The sequence below is a fragment of the Sparus aurata genome, chromosome 12, assembly GCF_900880675.1.
Source record: "Sparus aurata chromosome 12, fSpaAur1.1, whole genome shotgun sequence".
In the NCBI taxonomy this organism is placed as follows: Eukaryota; Metazoa; Chordata; class Actinopteri; order Spariformes; family Sparidae; genus Sparus; species Sparus aurata.
Genome location: NC_044198.1, coordinates 11,071,662 through 11,087,804, shown reverse-complemented (window position 1 = coordinate 11,087,804; position 16,143 = coordinate 11,071,662). Strand labels below are relative to the sequence as shown.

Below are 16,143 nucleotides of genomic sequence, written 5' to 3'. Positions count from 1 at the left end.
TTGTTCATCACCATTATACCTCCATGCTGCTGATATCCAGGGTTACAGTCGGAGATATCAGTCCGTCTGTCCTATACTTGTGTTAGTCATATCTCATGATAACCTTTAGGGAATTTCTTCATATTTGGCACAATTGTCCACTTGGTGTGGGGGATGAGCTGATCAGAATTTGGTAATCCAAGGTTAAAGGTCAAGGTCACTGTGGCCTCACCTGACACATTTTTGGATCCGTTACTCAACAATTCATGGGATAATTCTAACAAAACATCAGTGTTTAGAAGGATAAAATGATGGAGTGATGACACTTTATATCCAAAAAAAATCACATGTCGACTGCACTGTGACATCATAATGTTCTTCAAGTAATGCTCAACCCCTTAGCTAAACTTTTCGAATTTAATTTTCAAATAATTACATGTAAAATCACCATCACCGTTAACATCATGACACCTATCACAATCGCAGTATCGGTCAAAATAATCCCAATCTGATTTTCTTTTTTTTTTTTTCGCATATTCTTCAAACATAAATGCTATTTATAGGGAGAAAAATCCAAATATGCATGCACATGCATATAAAGGAAGCGTCTTTTTCCGACACGGTTGGATCCTGACCGCGCCATCCGCCTTGATTTAAACTCAGTCAGCCTCAACCAGCAGGTAAACTTGCTGGTTGAGGCATTTCAGTTTATATAAAGCGAGCGGAGCTGACTGAACAGATTTCAGTAATTCTTCAGCAAAGGGAGCCAATTGGGATCGAGTCCAGCTGAGACGCTTTCACTGCAGCTTCTCTGAAACTGCGTTAGCCGCTGAAGGCAAAAATGAATGTTTATACATCTTTATCAAACACGTTGGACCGTATAAAGACGGTCTACGAACAAGTTTCTTTTGTTTCACACCGCGATTACAGATAAGGTTTGTAAACCTCAGACACATGTGCTGCTTTTTCGGAAATGGAGCTTACAGGACATCCAACTACAATTGTCACATTAAGAGCTTTACGTCCATTTTTCTACAGGCCTTGAGCAGAGCTGGGCAAACTGACAGGCTCTCTCCGCTATCTATTCCAGTAAAGCGGGTCGTCTGCTGGACTTTCCTGGCATTGTTCATTTTTAAATAATACCCCTTCAATTCATAAAACACTCATCAGAAATTCATTAGGCAATCCTCACGATTTATATTTCCGTCCGTTCCCGACTTGTCTCTTAAATTTGTAGGATCATCCAGGCTTTTAGATTCCCTCTCTCTCTCTCTCTCTCTCTCTCTCTCTCTCTCTCTCTCTCTGTCGCTCCCTCCCATCTCCTCTCCTTTCACCCTAATTCCCCCTCTCTATTTCCCCTCGATGCCCTTCACACAATCGTGTCCCTGTGCCCCCAACAGGCACACAACCTCACCCTCCCCCAGCCCCTCTGCGGACCCCTCCCCTCCCCGGGATGAGAATACAAAGCAGAGTAATTTCATGGCTAAGCAGGCCAGATAATCAGCAGTCATATTTCACAGCCAAAAGGAATGCAGACGCAGACACCGGTCAGGGTTTGGCGGGCTGAAATTGTCACTGCAATCATTCATATTAGATGCAATTTTTATTTTTTTCTATTTAAGTGTTTATGTTTTTCCTTCCCCGCCTGTTGTCCACCCTCCATTCCCTTCAATTTAACTTCATTTAATGCCAACAGTTCGGTTCCCTTCGTGCAGCCTGCAAACCAGACAAAAAAAAAAAAAAAAAGTTTTTCCATTTTTCAGCGATGAAATAAATGTATATTCTAGAGTCTAGCTCAGCATGAGTCAATAAGAGTTGGGAGCTGATAGTCATAGCCAACTGCAGCCTGGTATTTTGTGGCAATTGCATCATGGTGTGAGGAGTTCTTCTTAATGTTTCTTTGTGTTTTTGTTTTTTTTTCCAGTGCTATAATTTCTCGTTGTGTGTACGTGTGCCTGCAGGTGTGTTTGCATTCGGCCTGTTTGCGACAGACATCTTCGTCAACGCGGGCCAGGTGGTGACGGGAGGCCTCTCGCCCTACTTCCTGTCCGTCTGCAAGCCCAACTACACCGGCACCGAGTGTCGCTTCAATCACCAGTTTATTGTCAACGGCAACATCTGCACGGGGAGCCCCATCATCGTGGAGAACGCGCGCCGGTCGTTCCCATCCAAGGACGCTTCGCTGAGTGTCTACTCGGCTGTTTATCTGACGGTGAGGAGAAGTAAACATGAGTACGAATGTCGATTTTTGAGTCTCGTTTCCAACTCGTCGAATACTGATGCTTTGGGAGTGAATGCCGGCTGATCCGACCAACAATCTCAAAGCGTCGGTATTTGACGAGCTGAAAATGAGACTCTAAGATGAACTTTCTTACAAAGTGGACCTTTAAAGTGAGCGTTGTGCGCTGAGTAAGTTTCAACCATGGGGGAAAAAAAAATCACTTAACATTTCACTCTAATACATGGATTATATAAGACCTATTTATACCAGACTGGTATTGCCTGGAGAGCTTTAGTGCGGCATCTTGTGTCAAAAAAAGGTTAGGAGCAGCAAAAGGTTGTCATGTTTAAGTACAGCCACAAAGCATCCATTACTTGATCTAAATGAGCTGAAAATGTGCACATATGTCTGTAACACATGCAGAACGTGGGCAAAACAACTTTACATGATATCATTATTGTGGCTGCTGAAGAACAGATGCTTCACTTCCATAATGTCAGTAAATTCAAGCAAGAATCCAGACATCCCCCAGTAACATCATACCCGTGCGAATAGAGCTATATATGTAGTTGGATTGCTGTTTGCGTTTACCACATGACATTGTGAAATTTACAATCTTTCCCTTTAAATCCTCCTCGCTTTTATTCCTTTCTCTTTTAGACTTTAGAGCAACATAATGGTGCACTACAACCGTAGTTTTGAAAAAGGAAAATTCAAAGTCAAAACCAAAGAAAGGTTATATTTACAATATTGATAAGATACCAATACAAATTCAGGAATGTGTATTTCTCATATTTCCAAAAATGAATAAACAAGCTGTCCTCAGAGGGGAAGTAGGTCCTCAGAACACAGTCTGAAGCTTGAGAGGCGGATACTTAGAATGGTCCTGCAATTATAAACAAAGTAAAAGTATGAAACTGTGTTTAATTCCTTCCCCCACCCCACCCCCAAAAAAATTACATATTGCACCTTTAAATGCCATCTTACATGTGCTTCCATATTGACACATGGTGCACAGCACATTGTTATGGACAGATCAGGGTTTCCCCAAGGTCCTGATGTGAACACGGATTTCCCAAGATCCAGGTCACAGGTAATCAGAAGCTATTGGGTGCACAAGTGATCCCCCTCAGCTGGCAGCAGTCAGTCAGTTGGGAGACTATATAAGAGAGTTGCTCAGTTGGTTGTGTGTTTTCAGGGAGTCAACACCATCAGTTGGCTAAAATCTGGGTTGAGTGTTTAAGCTTTCTTGCTTTTGGCCAGTTTCTATACATTTTGTTTCCCCCCCTGATCAGTGACTCCCACCTCACCTTTGGTTTTTGGGTCCAATGTTTTTTGTTCGTCTATCATTTCGATTGAATTAGTGGGTGGCTGTGGGTTTTATTCCCACCGTGACTCCGACTCAAAGACTATATAACGGATAATGAGTCACAAGAGGACAGACTTCTCCTTCATGATTAATAAACAGGGCAAGTAATGGTGAGGTAATTGGGAGATGCCCGGGGTGTTCTCCAGTGACTCATCCTTATCTGCTGCTGTTGAACTGTTGATACTGTACATTTCAAACCATCTGAAGAAACTCTGTGCTGGAATGTGTAAGTCTTTATTTAATGTAATGTGAGCCAAACAGACAAATGGGATGTGATCTGGATTTGCTGCCATTTCGTGATTTTTCGAACATGTACACTGGATCTTTGGATCTGCAGAAGCATTCCTTTGAGAAGCCTGTTATTGAAGCGCAACGTCCTTGTTCAATTTATTAGATTACAGCTACTTTCTTCATGAATTGTTCCTGATTAAATGTAAGTCAGCCACTGAGCAGCACAAGCCAGTAATGACTCAGTCATTACTCATTAATTAATCATTGGTTACTCTTCTTTTACATCATACATTAAACATAAACTACTTCCCTTTTTTAGTACTCTTGAAGGGGAAGTCTCTCAGGGATGACTCATTCATTCTTCAGTCATTCCTTAGTAACTACTTATGTTTTTGTGAACCGTTTACACATACAGTATGTGAGGATCAAATTTTTCTACCTGCTGTCTCACACATCTTAAAGTCAATGTATCATAATTCAATAGTATGAAATGTGTGATAATATCATGTGTGGCTGTTTCTGGTAGAGGGTGACAAAGGTTGCCTCTGAGGATGATGCAGCCTGTAACCTTGAGGCATTCATCAGTTTAACATTGGAGATTCAAGAGCCATTCATCTGCTGAACTAAAAGATTAGACTTTGATTACAGTTTATGCTTGTAGTCTGGATTGTGGGTTGCTGCAAAATGTCTGTTTTTGATAAACAGATTTTAAAAAATCCAATCAAGGTTTAAAGCTTTATATGAACATATATGTACTTTTTGTAATACAAATACTGCCACAGTGTGAAAAGTATTCTCCGAAGCACAAGTACTTGCTGACTCAAGTGCAGATGGAACAAATATTGAAATTCTCCACCAGATTTCCAGATTTCTTCGGCGCAGCCTGAGCACAGTTAATTAAGAATCAATATCAAAAGTACCTCTGGCAGAAGAGTGACTCATTTGGGACCGAATATAATTAGCGTACATCTTGGTGTAAACAACACTCTGAGAGGAATGGATCTTTTTTAGCACAGACTGATTCAAGTTTTTCACTAGATATGCAAAAAAAAAAAGAAAGAAAAAGCTTTGAACTTGAAGGATATGCGCTGTGAAAAAGGTGCTACATGACACCTCTGGGTATTTGAGTGAGGAATCGCCAAGGAGGGACCTAATATTTCTTAAAAGTGTGTCGAGGAATAGTTCATACAAGCATATGGCGGGTTCAGGCATTTTTTTTAGAAAACTGCCAGGGGGAACGCATGAGCAATGGCTTTTTGAAGGGCTATTTGAAAAGCTGCTATTTGATATCAGAGCGGGGATCAGCTGCTGCAACGTGAAAGAAAGCAGGAGTGCAGATTATATCAGCAGGAGCGAGAGGAATACAAAGGCAGGTTGTTGATGAAAAAAAGGATTTGATACGCACAACCTGCTGGTTGGCATGGGAGGAGGGTAAAAGTTCACGAATGAGAACATATGGGGAAAGACTTGAGTGTCTGTTTTTTAAATGCTGAAAGACTTCTCACAACTTTCACCTCAGGTAAAACGGTGACCTTATTACGTTTATCTTTTATTCCCTCTGAAAAAAACCTCTTTGTTTTTGGGAGTTATTTCACTCACATGATGTAAGTTTTTGACATCTTCCTTAAACTGTTTTTTCTGTGCAATGGAGGCTTTGTGCTTTCATGAAATGGTAAAATATCTTATTTTATTTCTGTGGGAACCCCTCCAGTTTTTTCTGCGTTACACAGTTATGAGAGCTCACCAGGGGCTTTTGTTGATAAACTTTTGGTTCACAGGAAAATAGAAACTGTACTCCTTAGTACGGTCATAGTTTCTAGTTTGATTTAAAGTTCCCGTATTATGCTCATTTTCAGGTTTATACTTTACAAGAAAATGCTACACCTCTATTCACCCTCTGTCTGAACACTCAGTTTTAGTGCCTGTCTCTTTAAGCCCTGTTGTCTATTCGTTGTGTTAGCATGCCAACCCGCTAGCGACACCAGGTTCTGGTCCAGTATTCCTGTGCCTGAGTGTGAACACCAACACTCCCCTGGTACTCCGAGCTCCCCGTCTAGACCCTCTTCTAAATGAATAATGACATGAAAATCTCACTTTCTACATTTCTTTCTGCCTTCTGTCTTCCTCTCCAGATGTACATCACCAGCACTATCAAGACCAAGTCCAGCCGCCTGGCCAAGCCTGTGCTCTGTCTGGGCACACTGTGTTCGGCCTTCCTCACCGGCCTCAACCGAGTCTCGGAGTACCGAAACCACTGTTCGGACGTGGTGGCTGGATTCATACTGGGCTCAGCGGTTGCTCTGTTTCTGGTGAGGACGATGAAAGCGTGAAAAGTTTGTGGAAATGTGTGAGTGGAGATTAGTGGAGGAGGGAAGGTGATTATTCTGAGGTGGATTCTGGTCATGACTTATTTTCAAATTATAATAGTAATTTCCAGCTTCGTTTTGGAACTGACCCCAAACAGTAATTAAATGATTAATTCAGGCTGCAGCCCTCACCAAAGCCTGTAAAATGTTTACAGATACACAATTTGTGTCCCATGAATTCTCATAAACATCACATTAATTGTATGTTTTACATTTTGGTCTTTAGTGACAAGGCTGAAGATAAGGCTACACAGTGTATGGAAAAGTATTAAGTCAGCTTTGTCAGTTCAGTCATGTATAATGATTTGAGGTGAGCCAGAATGCAGCAGGGTTTATGATTATCTTATCCTGAAGGCTGCTCGGATGCAGCTGAGTTCGGGTGGAGGGGAAAAAGGTAAGGATGCACCAGTTGCTTGGGATAGAAGAGAAGAAAGCCCAAAAAGTACTGAAGTGGCACCTGGATTTTCATTGAGATCAGCAAGTCACTCTGGTTTTGAAAAGGGCTCAGTGAGGAAAAGCTGACAGAAACACAAGTTTTTAATGGTGGTTGTGTTCAATTGAGAGATGATGGAGGGAACAAGCTAAAGGGTGTGGTCTAATACATCCTACCTCTATACTCCAGAGGAAGGGACAGACTCTTGTTATATTAAGGGGTCTTTATGTGTCCTATTAAACAAATAGGTTCAAACTGTCTAGACTGGACTTCCAAGCAAGTAATGTCTCAGATTAAGCCCCTGAGGTGTGTTGTCTGCCAGACCTCCACTAAAAATTTAAACAGATTTATCAACATCAAATTTTTGCTGATTGCCTAAATGCTGGTTGGGGATTACAGCTCAAACTCTAGAGTTGTTTTATGGGGGGGCTGAAGCTGAAAAAGCCCACCATGGAGAAAAGAAGGTGAAGGGAAACCCTTACAAATCAAATAAGATGTATTTAACAGTCTCAGAGGCTTCATTACATGTAATTGCAGCTGAGCCCCGAGCTTCAAAGCTGGAAAGGAGTCTGACGGCGAGGAAAGGGAAGAGGAGAAATGGAGGGGAGGCTGAGGAGAGAGGAAATCAGGGATGGTTGTTCGTTCATTGGCTGCTGGTGGCTGATGTCATAGCTTTATTTATTTCAACAAAGGGAACAAAGGCCTTGTGAAATGTGTTCGCAGGGAAATTCCTCAGATGGTCTTTTACCGCTGTGATCAAACGCATGGGAACCGTGACAGAGACACATAATAAGCTAACACATACGTTGCATGACAGCAAGTCAGTGCAAGCAAGGCTGAGTAATTCATTTGACTAACATGAGTGAAGGCATTAGAAATTATTGGGACATTTTTTTATTAATAGCCACTATAAAATTGGACAATAAGCATTAAAACTTGTTGGTTTTCACATTTTCAAGCAGCTGTAGTTACAGAAAAGTTAGGACGCTAAGTAAAAGTAAATCAGAACAGAATGCAATCTCCAGCAAATTAACTATATGTAGCGACAAAGTGGTGAACCTCGCACCATCCATGCCGGTGAGTGACTGAGCCTTTTCGAGGAGGCGCCTTTCATACCAAATCCTGATACTATTACTGGTAACCAATGAACCTGTTTACCTGTGGAATGTTTCAGGTGTTTTTTGACGCCTTAAACTTGTTGCTGGCACCAAATTCAGAACAAGCATGTAGTTACAAAAATCAGTGAAGTTCATGAGGTAAATCACTAAAATGTATCGTCTTTCTACTGTTTTCAATTGAGTATATGTCAAGAAGGACCACATTATCAAATCTGGTTCAGGGCGCTTCCAGCTGTGATGTTGTACTACAACTATTAATTGGCAGGAGAAACTCAGGGGTTGAATTATACTGTTAAGAATGAATTGCCAAAAGGATCTCTTAACAAGCACACATCACACACCAAAAATTTGGAAAATTAAAATGTTAAACTGATGAAGCAAAATGATCACTAGTATTATTACAGCTTGTCCCGAGTGGAACATCGGTACAAACTTTCATGGAGGTCTTGTTAACTGTTGTCAAGTTCACTCAGAACCACACATGTCAGCCTGATGGGGTCATTAGTGGAAATGTCAGGGGGTCACCAAAGCCTTAAGGATACAATCTTTGGGAACCACGAATGTCTGTCCAATTGTATGCCTGCCAATGGAGTAGATCTTGAGATATCTCACTGGACAACTGAAAAGTTGGACCTGATTTGGGCACAATCCACCTGGTAATTGTTAGGGTACGGTTTCACTGGGGACCAAAGTAAACAAATAAACATTTTGTGAGCAGACCATAAACCAAATTTTCATTTGCAAAGACATAATGTATTAATATTTCATAAACTACATTGTTTTACACCTAGATGCTGAAGACAACGAGTTGCACTAGACATGGAAAAACTGCTTGTACATCTGTGTATGTAAGTTATTGTATTCCTGGTCTGAGAACTACGTGTTTGTTCAGACGTAGTAGTAGTGCAAGATGATCAGAGTTTCCTGCAGAGTTTCCTGCGTGATTAGTAGCAGTCATGCCTGTTAATGTCTTTCACGTGAGATGAGGCATTGATGTGCCGTGGGAGCAACTCGAAGCAGCTTGTCCTTGAAACATGAAAAGGAGGAGACACCACACCCAGCGCTTTAATGAAGGATATAAGCTTTCAGTGATAAACCCTATAAAAATTGACATACCTCGAGTCGGTGATCTCCAGGGAAAGATGGATGCAAGACAGTCAATCATCACCTGAGCAGCTTTGAACCTGCTCATTTCCACCTTATTATCAGCAAAGCATGAGCTGACGAGTGCTGCCTCTCCATTACACATTTACCAAATGGTCCTGGTGAAGCTTATCATGGTCTTGTCATCTGAAGACTGGGGCGATTTGATGGACTGCTATCTTGAGGGAAATGAATTGGTACAAAGAGAGCAGAAAGCAGGTATAGCTTAAATCCCTGTGCTATCAGTGCTCACAGAGAGGAGATCTAAATGGACTCATCAAAGAGCCGCTGCCTTTGGTCTTACAAGAGGTTTGTACTCTGCCAGCAGATTTAAGGATCAGTGTTAAGCACTTGGTCGAGGAGCCGCAGGATGATGTTGGTAAAATCCTAGCAGGAGACTAAGGTGGACACTTGATTCAAGACAAAGTACAGACACATGCTGACAGCCTGCAAGGTTTTAGGGCCCAGAAATTCTACAACCGACATCAAAGAAGCTGACCGTTCTGTCACCTTATGTTGCATGTGTTTTGGCCAACACTCCACTTGAACACACCCCAAGTGTGGTAGAAACATACCACAAGGTGGCGGTAGTCTGCCATCATCATTCAAAAAGAGAAACTAGAAAAATAAAATGTTGTCATGATAAAGTAACATTTTTTCAAACCTATAACCACTTCTAATGGAGAACATGTCAGCTCTCTCTTTCTTTTTCCGTTGTCGGGTGCATGAGAAACTTTTTGTCAGATTTTTAAAACTCGAGTAAACTACAAAATAAAGAGATTTACCTGGCATGGATCGGCTTAATCAGCATTGTTGGAATTTGTTTGGCAATGGGAAGAATGTAATGAAAGTTAATTTATGTATAAAACTTCCACACTCCAGCTTTATAAATGGCTCTCAATCTAAACCTAAAGGTTTCAATGTATGTAGTTTTGCCATAAAAAGGATGTCTGTCCGACCCTTTTTGGTACAAAATCGGATCCTGTGGCAAGAAACTACAGAACTTTTTCTTGAAAACTCAAATTTGGTCTTTTTAGCTTTTCCATGGCAACAAGCATTTTTTTTTACCTACCTCACCTGAGACAATAGATGGCAGCTTTGGCTGAGCTTGTCTTAGCATGGATGACAAGTTGCAAAAATAGAAAGGAAGCAGTCTTCCACGCTCTTTGGGGATGCGCTACAGTTGAGTGAAAACTAGAAAGTGGCAACCATACTGAAATGTGTTTGAAACGAGCAGGATGGCTGTGTCTTATAGGACAGGTTTCATCCCAGGGTAGATGAGAACAGTCGTGGAAACAAGAAACAGTGTCAGTGTGTAACTGAAGATTTTTGACTCACCTACAACTGAGCCTAATCAACTTAAAGTTAAAGTTGTAAAGAATTCACATGTTTTTGTGAAACACTGACGCTGGAGTGTCGTCCTTAGAGTCAGGCCCCGGCAGCTGTTATTTATTCATTTGCTCGGTGGAAGTATTAGAGCAGCACTGTCCATGAACTGCCACAAACAAGGAATACCTGAGCATCTTCTAACAGTGAGTCGCCCCGCTTCATTTTCTCTTTTGCCACTGCCTCAGGGCATGGTTGGCCTGGCGGGGGCTTGGGGGTGGGGTTCTCCCTCGGGCTGCCTCCTTTGATTAACTAGTCCATGGAGGAGTGCAGAAATGCAGCAACCTTGGTCCTGTTTGTACCGGTAGACGAACCTGACTGATGGACAAAAAACAGTTTATAAATGTGTAAGTGTAATATCTAAGAATATTTACAGATATTTAAATAAAGAATCAAGGCTTCAGTTCAATGCGCCTGCTGGGCACCGTGCCATGCCACAAAGAGGAACACCCCTGAGCGTCTCCGTTGATTGCATTAAAGGGTGGCTGCATTTTGTAGACTTATACAATGTTTGATTTAGCTTTTACTCCCATATAAACTTTCTTCTGGAGCGATAACTGTTCTGAAGTAAAAAATATGGTCACATCTCTCCAAAAAAAACCCCCAAAAAACGCATGGGTGCTCTTAATTCCTTCTAGCCGGAGCCTAATATCTCAGTGTCACAAGGTTTGGCAAGCATTCTGATTTAAGTTCGAAGAGATCTAATTTTAATACAGACATTAAGTGACATTGAGAAATGTTGATACTAATGCTAAACTGTGGTGTATCCTCAGATAACAGTGTTAGAGCTGATAAATAACATTACTTTCTCTCATAATAGGTGCTACAGGAAGTAATATGTCTTAAGGGACTGGATGAATATGCATATTTTATGCATACTTTTGTAGAGAGAGTGATACAATGGTTGGACAGCCTGCAGTGCAATGCAGCTATGAATAGTATCTGATGTACAGAGTCTTTATCAAGGCGTGACTTGTAGTCATGTTAGCAGCATGACTCCAAAGGATTTTAATGATCTCCCTGACTTTTCCTGACACCACCAGCGAGCTCACATCTTTTGGGATTGAATGATATGTTTCAGCAACTCTTGGATGGATCGTCATGAATCTCTTGCACATGTAAAACACACATGTCATGTGTGTGGAGCTAGTTTCTTGCTCAGTCTGTTGAATCGTTAAATCCAAGTTCGCAGGCCTCAGCGTTCCTGTGCGGACTAGGCACTGAATGTTTAATGGAGTCATCACAATAATTGCACTGCAGCCACGTATTCATCATGTCTGAGTTAATAAATGTTTTGGTGTTGGTTTTGTGTCTTGGGTTATTAATGTGAAACTGTGTACATCTTGGCATGCAAGGCAAATTTCAGAAGATGATTCTGACTGTAAAGTCAAATGAAATCAAATCAAATCAGTTCCCTGCAGGAAGGACTGTGACGGCTTTGGTTGTCTTTTAACTTTTCAACCATCAGGACAAATGTTATTTTTTGAGTTTCAACATTTATTCCCGTTTTTCCACTGTTACCTGGGGATAGCTACTGGGGAGAACAGTGCCTCTCTCTGTTTTGGTGACAGTAATTGACCTTCACTTCTAGAGGAAAATGAGGGTCAAATACAGCCATTTAAAGGTGCAATCAGTGTTTACTATAGAATCATTGTGTCATTGCTGGTTTAACAAAGATAATGAACAGGGTTAACATTACACCTACACATAAGCATTAGCATTAGCATGGTTGTAGACTTTTAATCTTGTCATGACAATACAATGGTACGTCAGATAAATGGGTGTTTGGACAGTTTCGGGGAATATTGGAAAAAAAAAAACATGTACATTTGCGACCCTGGATGGGTCCATATTATATTATATATTATATTAAGTCACAGCAGTCATGAGGTCAGAATGTACCTGCTGAAAATAACTTTCCCATCCTCAGAATGAACCCTTGATGTTTCAGTTCCATGCCGGCCTGTGTCATTGTAAAACCTACTGTGCTGTTAATGTTGGACTGTCCTGTACTTCACAGGGCGTGTGTGTCGTGAACAACTTCAAAGGCATCCACAGTGCAGCAGCCAAGCAGAAAACTGAAGACTACCGCGGGCTGCCTCTGATGACTTTCCCACGTGTAGAGAGCCCTCTGGAGACCCTCAGCGCACAGGTACCTCAAAACACTTAACCTGGCATCCCAAAGAACTTAATCTCCATGATGCACATTATCTTTTCCCATTAGTTGGAAGCGCTCCCTCAGGACAGTGAGCTTAAAACAAAAAAATCCACCATCAGATTGTTCGAATCAGTCTAATGTAATTTTTTCTTTTACTGTTATTTGTTGCAATTTCCTACATTCCCCAGAATTCCCATAGAGAAAGGGAAGATTGAGTCACATGATTCACCATGTTTCTTTCTTTCTTTCTTTCTTTCTTTCTTTCTTTCTTTCTTTCTTTCTTTCTTTCTTTCTTTCTTTCTACACAAAGCATTGACATATGTTCAAAAGAACATACAGGCATGACATTTTGCACTACACCCCTGTCCTCCGTACCCAGTGCACAGAAACATTTACAGAACCTCACACAGAGCACTCCTGATATGGGCTGACATTGTTTTCTTTTACCTTTACCTTTTCATTTCCACACCTTTTCCCTTACCTGTCTCCTTTTCTTTACTTTCGTTTCCTTTTCTTTCCCACCACTCTTCTCCATCCCCCCTCCCACGTCCATTTTCAGAACCACTCGGCATCGATGACGGAGGTCACATGACTAAGGGGGCAGCACCGGGTCACGTTTGCGTCTCCACAGCACTTCCAGACACAATGACGAGGACGCATGCCACGTGGCTCCGATTGCTTAACAAAAAAACACTCCTGATATATCTGTTTGATTCACCAAGGGGACAAAATACAACATGTTTCTAATGGTTCTCACCTAGTTGAGCCATGCTCAATCCAACCGGCCAAGGCACACAGATCGCACCAGTGGCAAAACTATCACAAGGCAACCTTAAGCACAGATTGTTTTTTTCGGATTCTTGAAACCATTTGAAACATGGGACATTTTTTTCCCTCCAAGGTGTGCTGTTTGTAGTTAGAGGACGGTGTTTTGTACATTTTGTATGAGCGAGTGCTGTAGCCTACCCTGACAGTGTTAAACCTGCACACTTCCTGTCAGCTGACTCACTCTGTTTTACATCACATTCTGTCAGGTGACTTGCCTCGTTGATCACCACATCTATCCCCCCTCAGTCTGAAAAATCTGCTATGGAAAAAAATATTGATGTTGTTGTTCTGTGATGTTTGTCATTTGTACAGATAAAAAAGAAAGAATCCTTCTTTTTATTATCTCTTTCTGTACATTAATTGACCATGTCAGGTCATATTTTGTAAAGATTTTTGTCAATCTGTATGACTATTATGATCCATTTGGACCTGTTTGCCTGCTGTAAACCTGGATATGTTTTGGTATCAGTTTAGGTGTTTCGGGGAACGACCTCGCTTCCCTTTGGAGGAAACGACAAGGAAGAGTCAGTAACATCCTCCAAGTCAGAACACGGTGTTTGGCACTTGCAGTGCCAACTTGTCAACCACAATGAAAATGACCAGCCCAGTCACCAGGTTAAAATGTTGGCAGTTAAAGTTTCTGCAAACCACTGATATGTTCACATTTGAACGTGTTAAAGGCTATGTGTCATATCATGTTCAGGTTACATGTTTATGGCCTAACTTTCATATCCAGAGGTGGAGGGGATGATGGGGGTAAAACAGGCAACTGCAGTTTAAGACTGAGTTTCAACATTTGTATTTTTGACGAGAGGTTGGGACATTTCCGGCCGTGTTTGTGGCAACAACATGTATTGTAAGCCCAAACGTGATATTTTCCTAACCCTAACCTAGTGGTTTGTGTGCCTCAACCTACCCATATCATAAGCACAGCATTGGCACAAGATGAAATTGAACCTGAAAAAAGGCGAAGTTGCAAGGTAAAGAAATGTTAGTCTGTGGTTTACAGAACAAACTCTTCCAACAATTTCTCTGACGATTGGGTTGAGAAATGACATATGATTGGTTGAAATGTGCGTTTCATCCCAGTTTTCCTGGTTCAGTGTGACGTTAATAAGGATTTTCCTGCAGAGAGGTCTTGTGGGGCTAGCCTGTGCCAGATCTACTTGGAGATTTCACTGGTACGACTTTACAATTAAATGTAAACTGAAAATCCCAATGGAAAGCTTCTATATATAATACATGGGAAAAAGAAAAAAAGAGACAGAAATGTTCTTTGGAGTGAAACCGAGTGACTTACTTAAGGCCCCTGGCTAGCCCTGTTAATGGAAACCAGGCTAATGACTCCTGCTTCACTTTTCCTCCTTGAGGCTCCCCTCCCCCTCCCCGACCCACCAGTGGATTGTGATGCAATGTTGTGACTCCATTTTCCCATTGGAAGATAACGCCCAGCATGAAGAGAGAAGTCAAGATGTTTTATAGATATTCTTGATTTGAACTATACTCATTATCATTGTGATTATACTCGTCTTTTACTTTGAGAACAAAAAAATAGCGTTTCATTTGAAATGCTACATATATTTTTTTTTTTCTTGGTTTGTCCACAAATTAAATAGTCAGTAGCAACAGTGTGTTGTCTTGTGTTTTTCATCGTGTGTCAAATTAAAGTGGTGACTTTTTTTTTCTTCTTATCATTGAAAAAAATGTGGCCAAAGACAAGGAGGAAAAAAGGTTGAATACGTAGAAACAATATTCCCATTCCTCCCCCTGTTTTAATGTCAAAGTGAGTTACCAAAGAACTGAAACAGAAAGCTGGACTCCATCTTGACAATAGTTGTACAAAGCTACCTTGCTGTAAGAAGTTGGAAACATGTCTGTCCTTGTGTTTGTTTAAACATTTTTAGAGATTTGGTGTGATTGTTTTCTACCCCCCAATTAAAGACTTGCAGGCAGACCTACAATAATTCTTCTGCAACGTGCAATTTCTACCTTTTTTTTTGTGGACTTAAGCGGGTGCAGGGGCCCTAGATGCCCTATTTATTTTCTTCGCCCCTGCCCCTCAAACATCCTTAGTCTGCCACTGGCCTTAATCTAAACAGCGGCTCATCTACAGCATAAAGGTATGGTCAAATTTACATTTCGTTTAACAAAAATGTCCCCTGCGTTCAGCCATGAAAAAATATGTGATGTCATGGTTCCAACGTGGGTATAAAAAGAACGATTTCAACGGCGTGTTCAGAGTCTGTAAAATAATCTGTGAAACTAGTGCTGCAGATTTTAGACTAGGGATGTCACATTGTACTAAACAGGATGATGGCACACTAGGATAATGACTTTCCTATTCACAAACACTTGGGATCATTGTTTTTCTTGGATGAAATTGCAAAAAGGTCAAATCAATTGAGGTGAATGGGAGGCAGACGGACTTGTGGCATAATGGAAGCGTGATGTGACCCTACTTCTAAACATTTGATTTGGTACATGTAGGGAGTGCAGTGGAAAGTAAAGTGTCTGGAGGAAGTTTTCTCCTGGGAGGATTAGTTCAGGGGGGAAAAACACTGTGCTTTAAATGTTCTTCACATACAGTACGTACTGAAGCATGAAGGACAATTTCACTAAATGGATTCTGAGTTCATAATAATGGAAAGTTTCTCGGAGGACTAGTGCACCTTCAGGGTTGTTCTCGAACAAAAATATGGATGTTTATTTTGTCAGCTCCTCACGTTGTGTTGCTAATGTTTGCGGTTTAAAAGGAGATACATGATGCTACATATTGTTGCCTCCGTGAATAAGTCAGGAGGAAATCGTGACAATTTAGCAAGCCTGTGTTTAGATGGGCCTCCAAAATGTCAATATGAATATGACGTTATTCTTATCCCATGTACCAAGTGTCACATCCTGTGCGGCAGGC

At 41.2% G+C, this 16,143-nt stretch overlaps 1 protein-coding gene across 2 annotated transcripts in view; it reads left to right on the top strand.

Annotated features, from left to right (window-relative positions):
• The window catches only part of plppr1 (phospholipid phosphatase related 1), a 64,981-nt gene extending 50,070 nt beyond the window's left edge, over positions 1-14,911 (top strand). The window contains exons 5-8 of one of the 2 annotated variants that reach the window (XM_030436422.1): positions 1,941-2,191; positions 5,933-6,109; positions 12,267-12,398; positions 12,964-14,911. In XM_030436422.1, the coding sequence (XP_030292282.1) occupies positions 1,941-2,191; positions 5,933-6,109; positions 12,267-12,398; positions 12,964-12,996 (593 nt within the window). In that variant the 3' untranslated portion in view covers positions 12,997-14,911. The other variant, XM_030436423.1, reaches the window with a different exon arrangement.
• Positions 14,912-16,143: the final 1,232 nt, after the last annotated feature.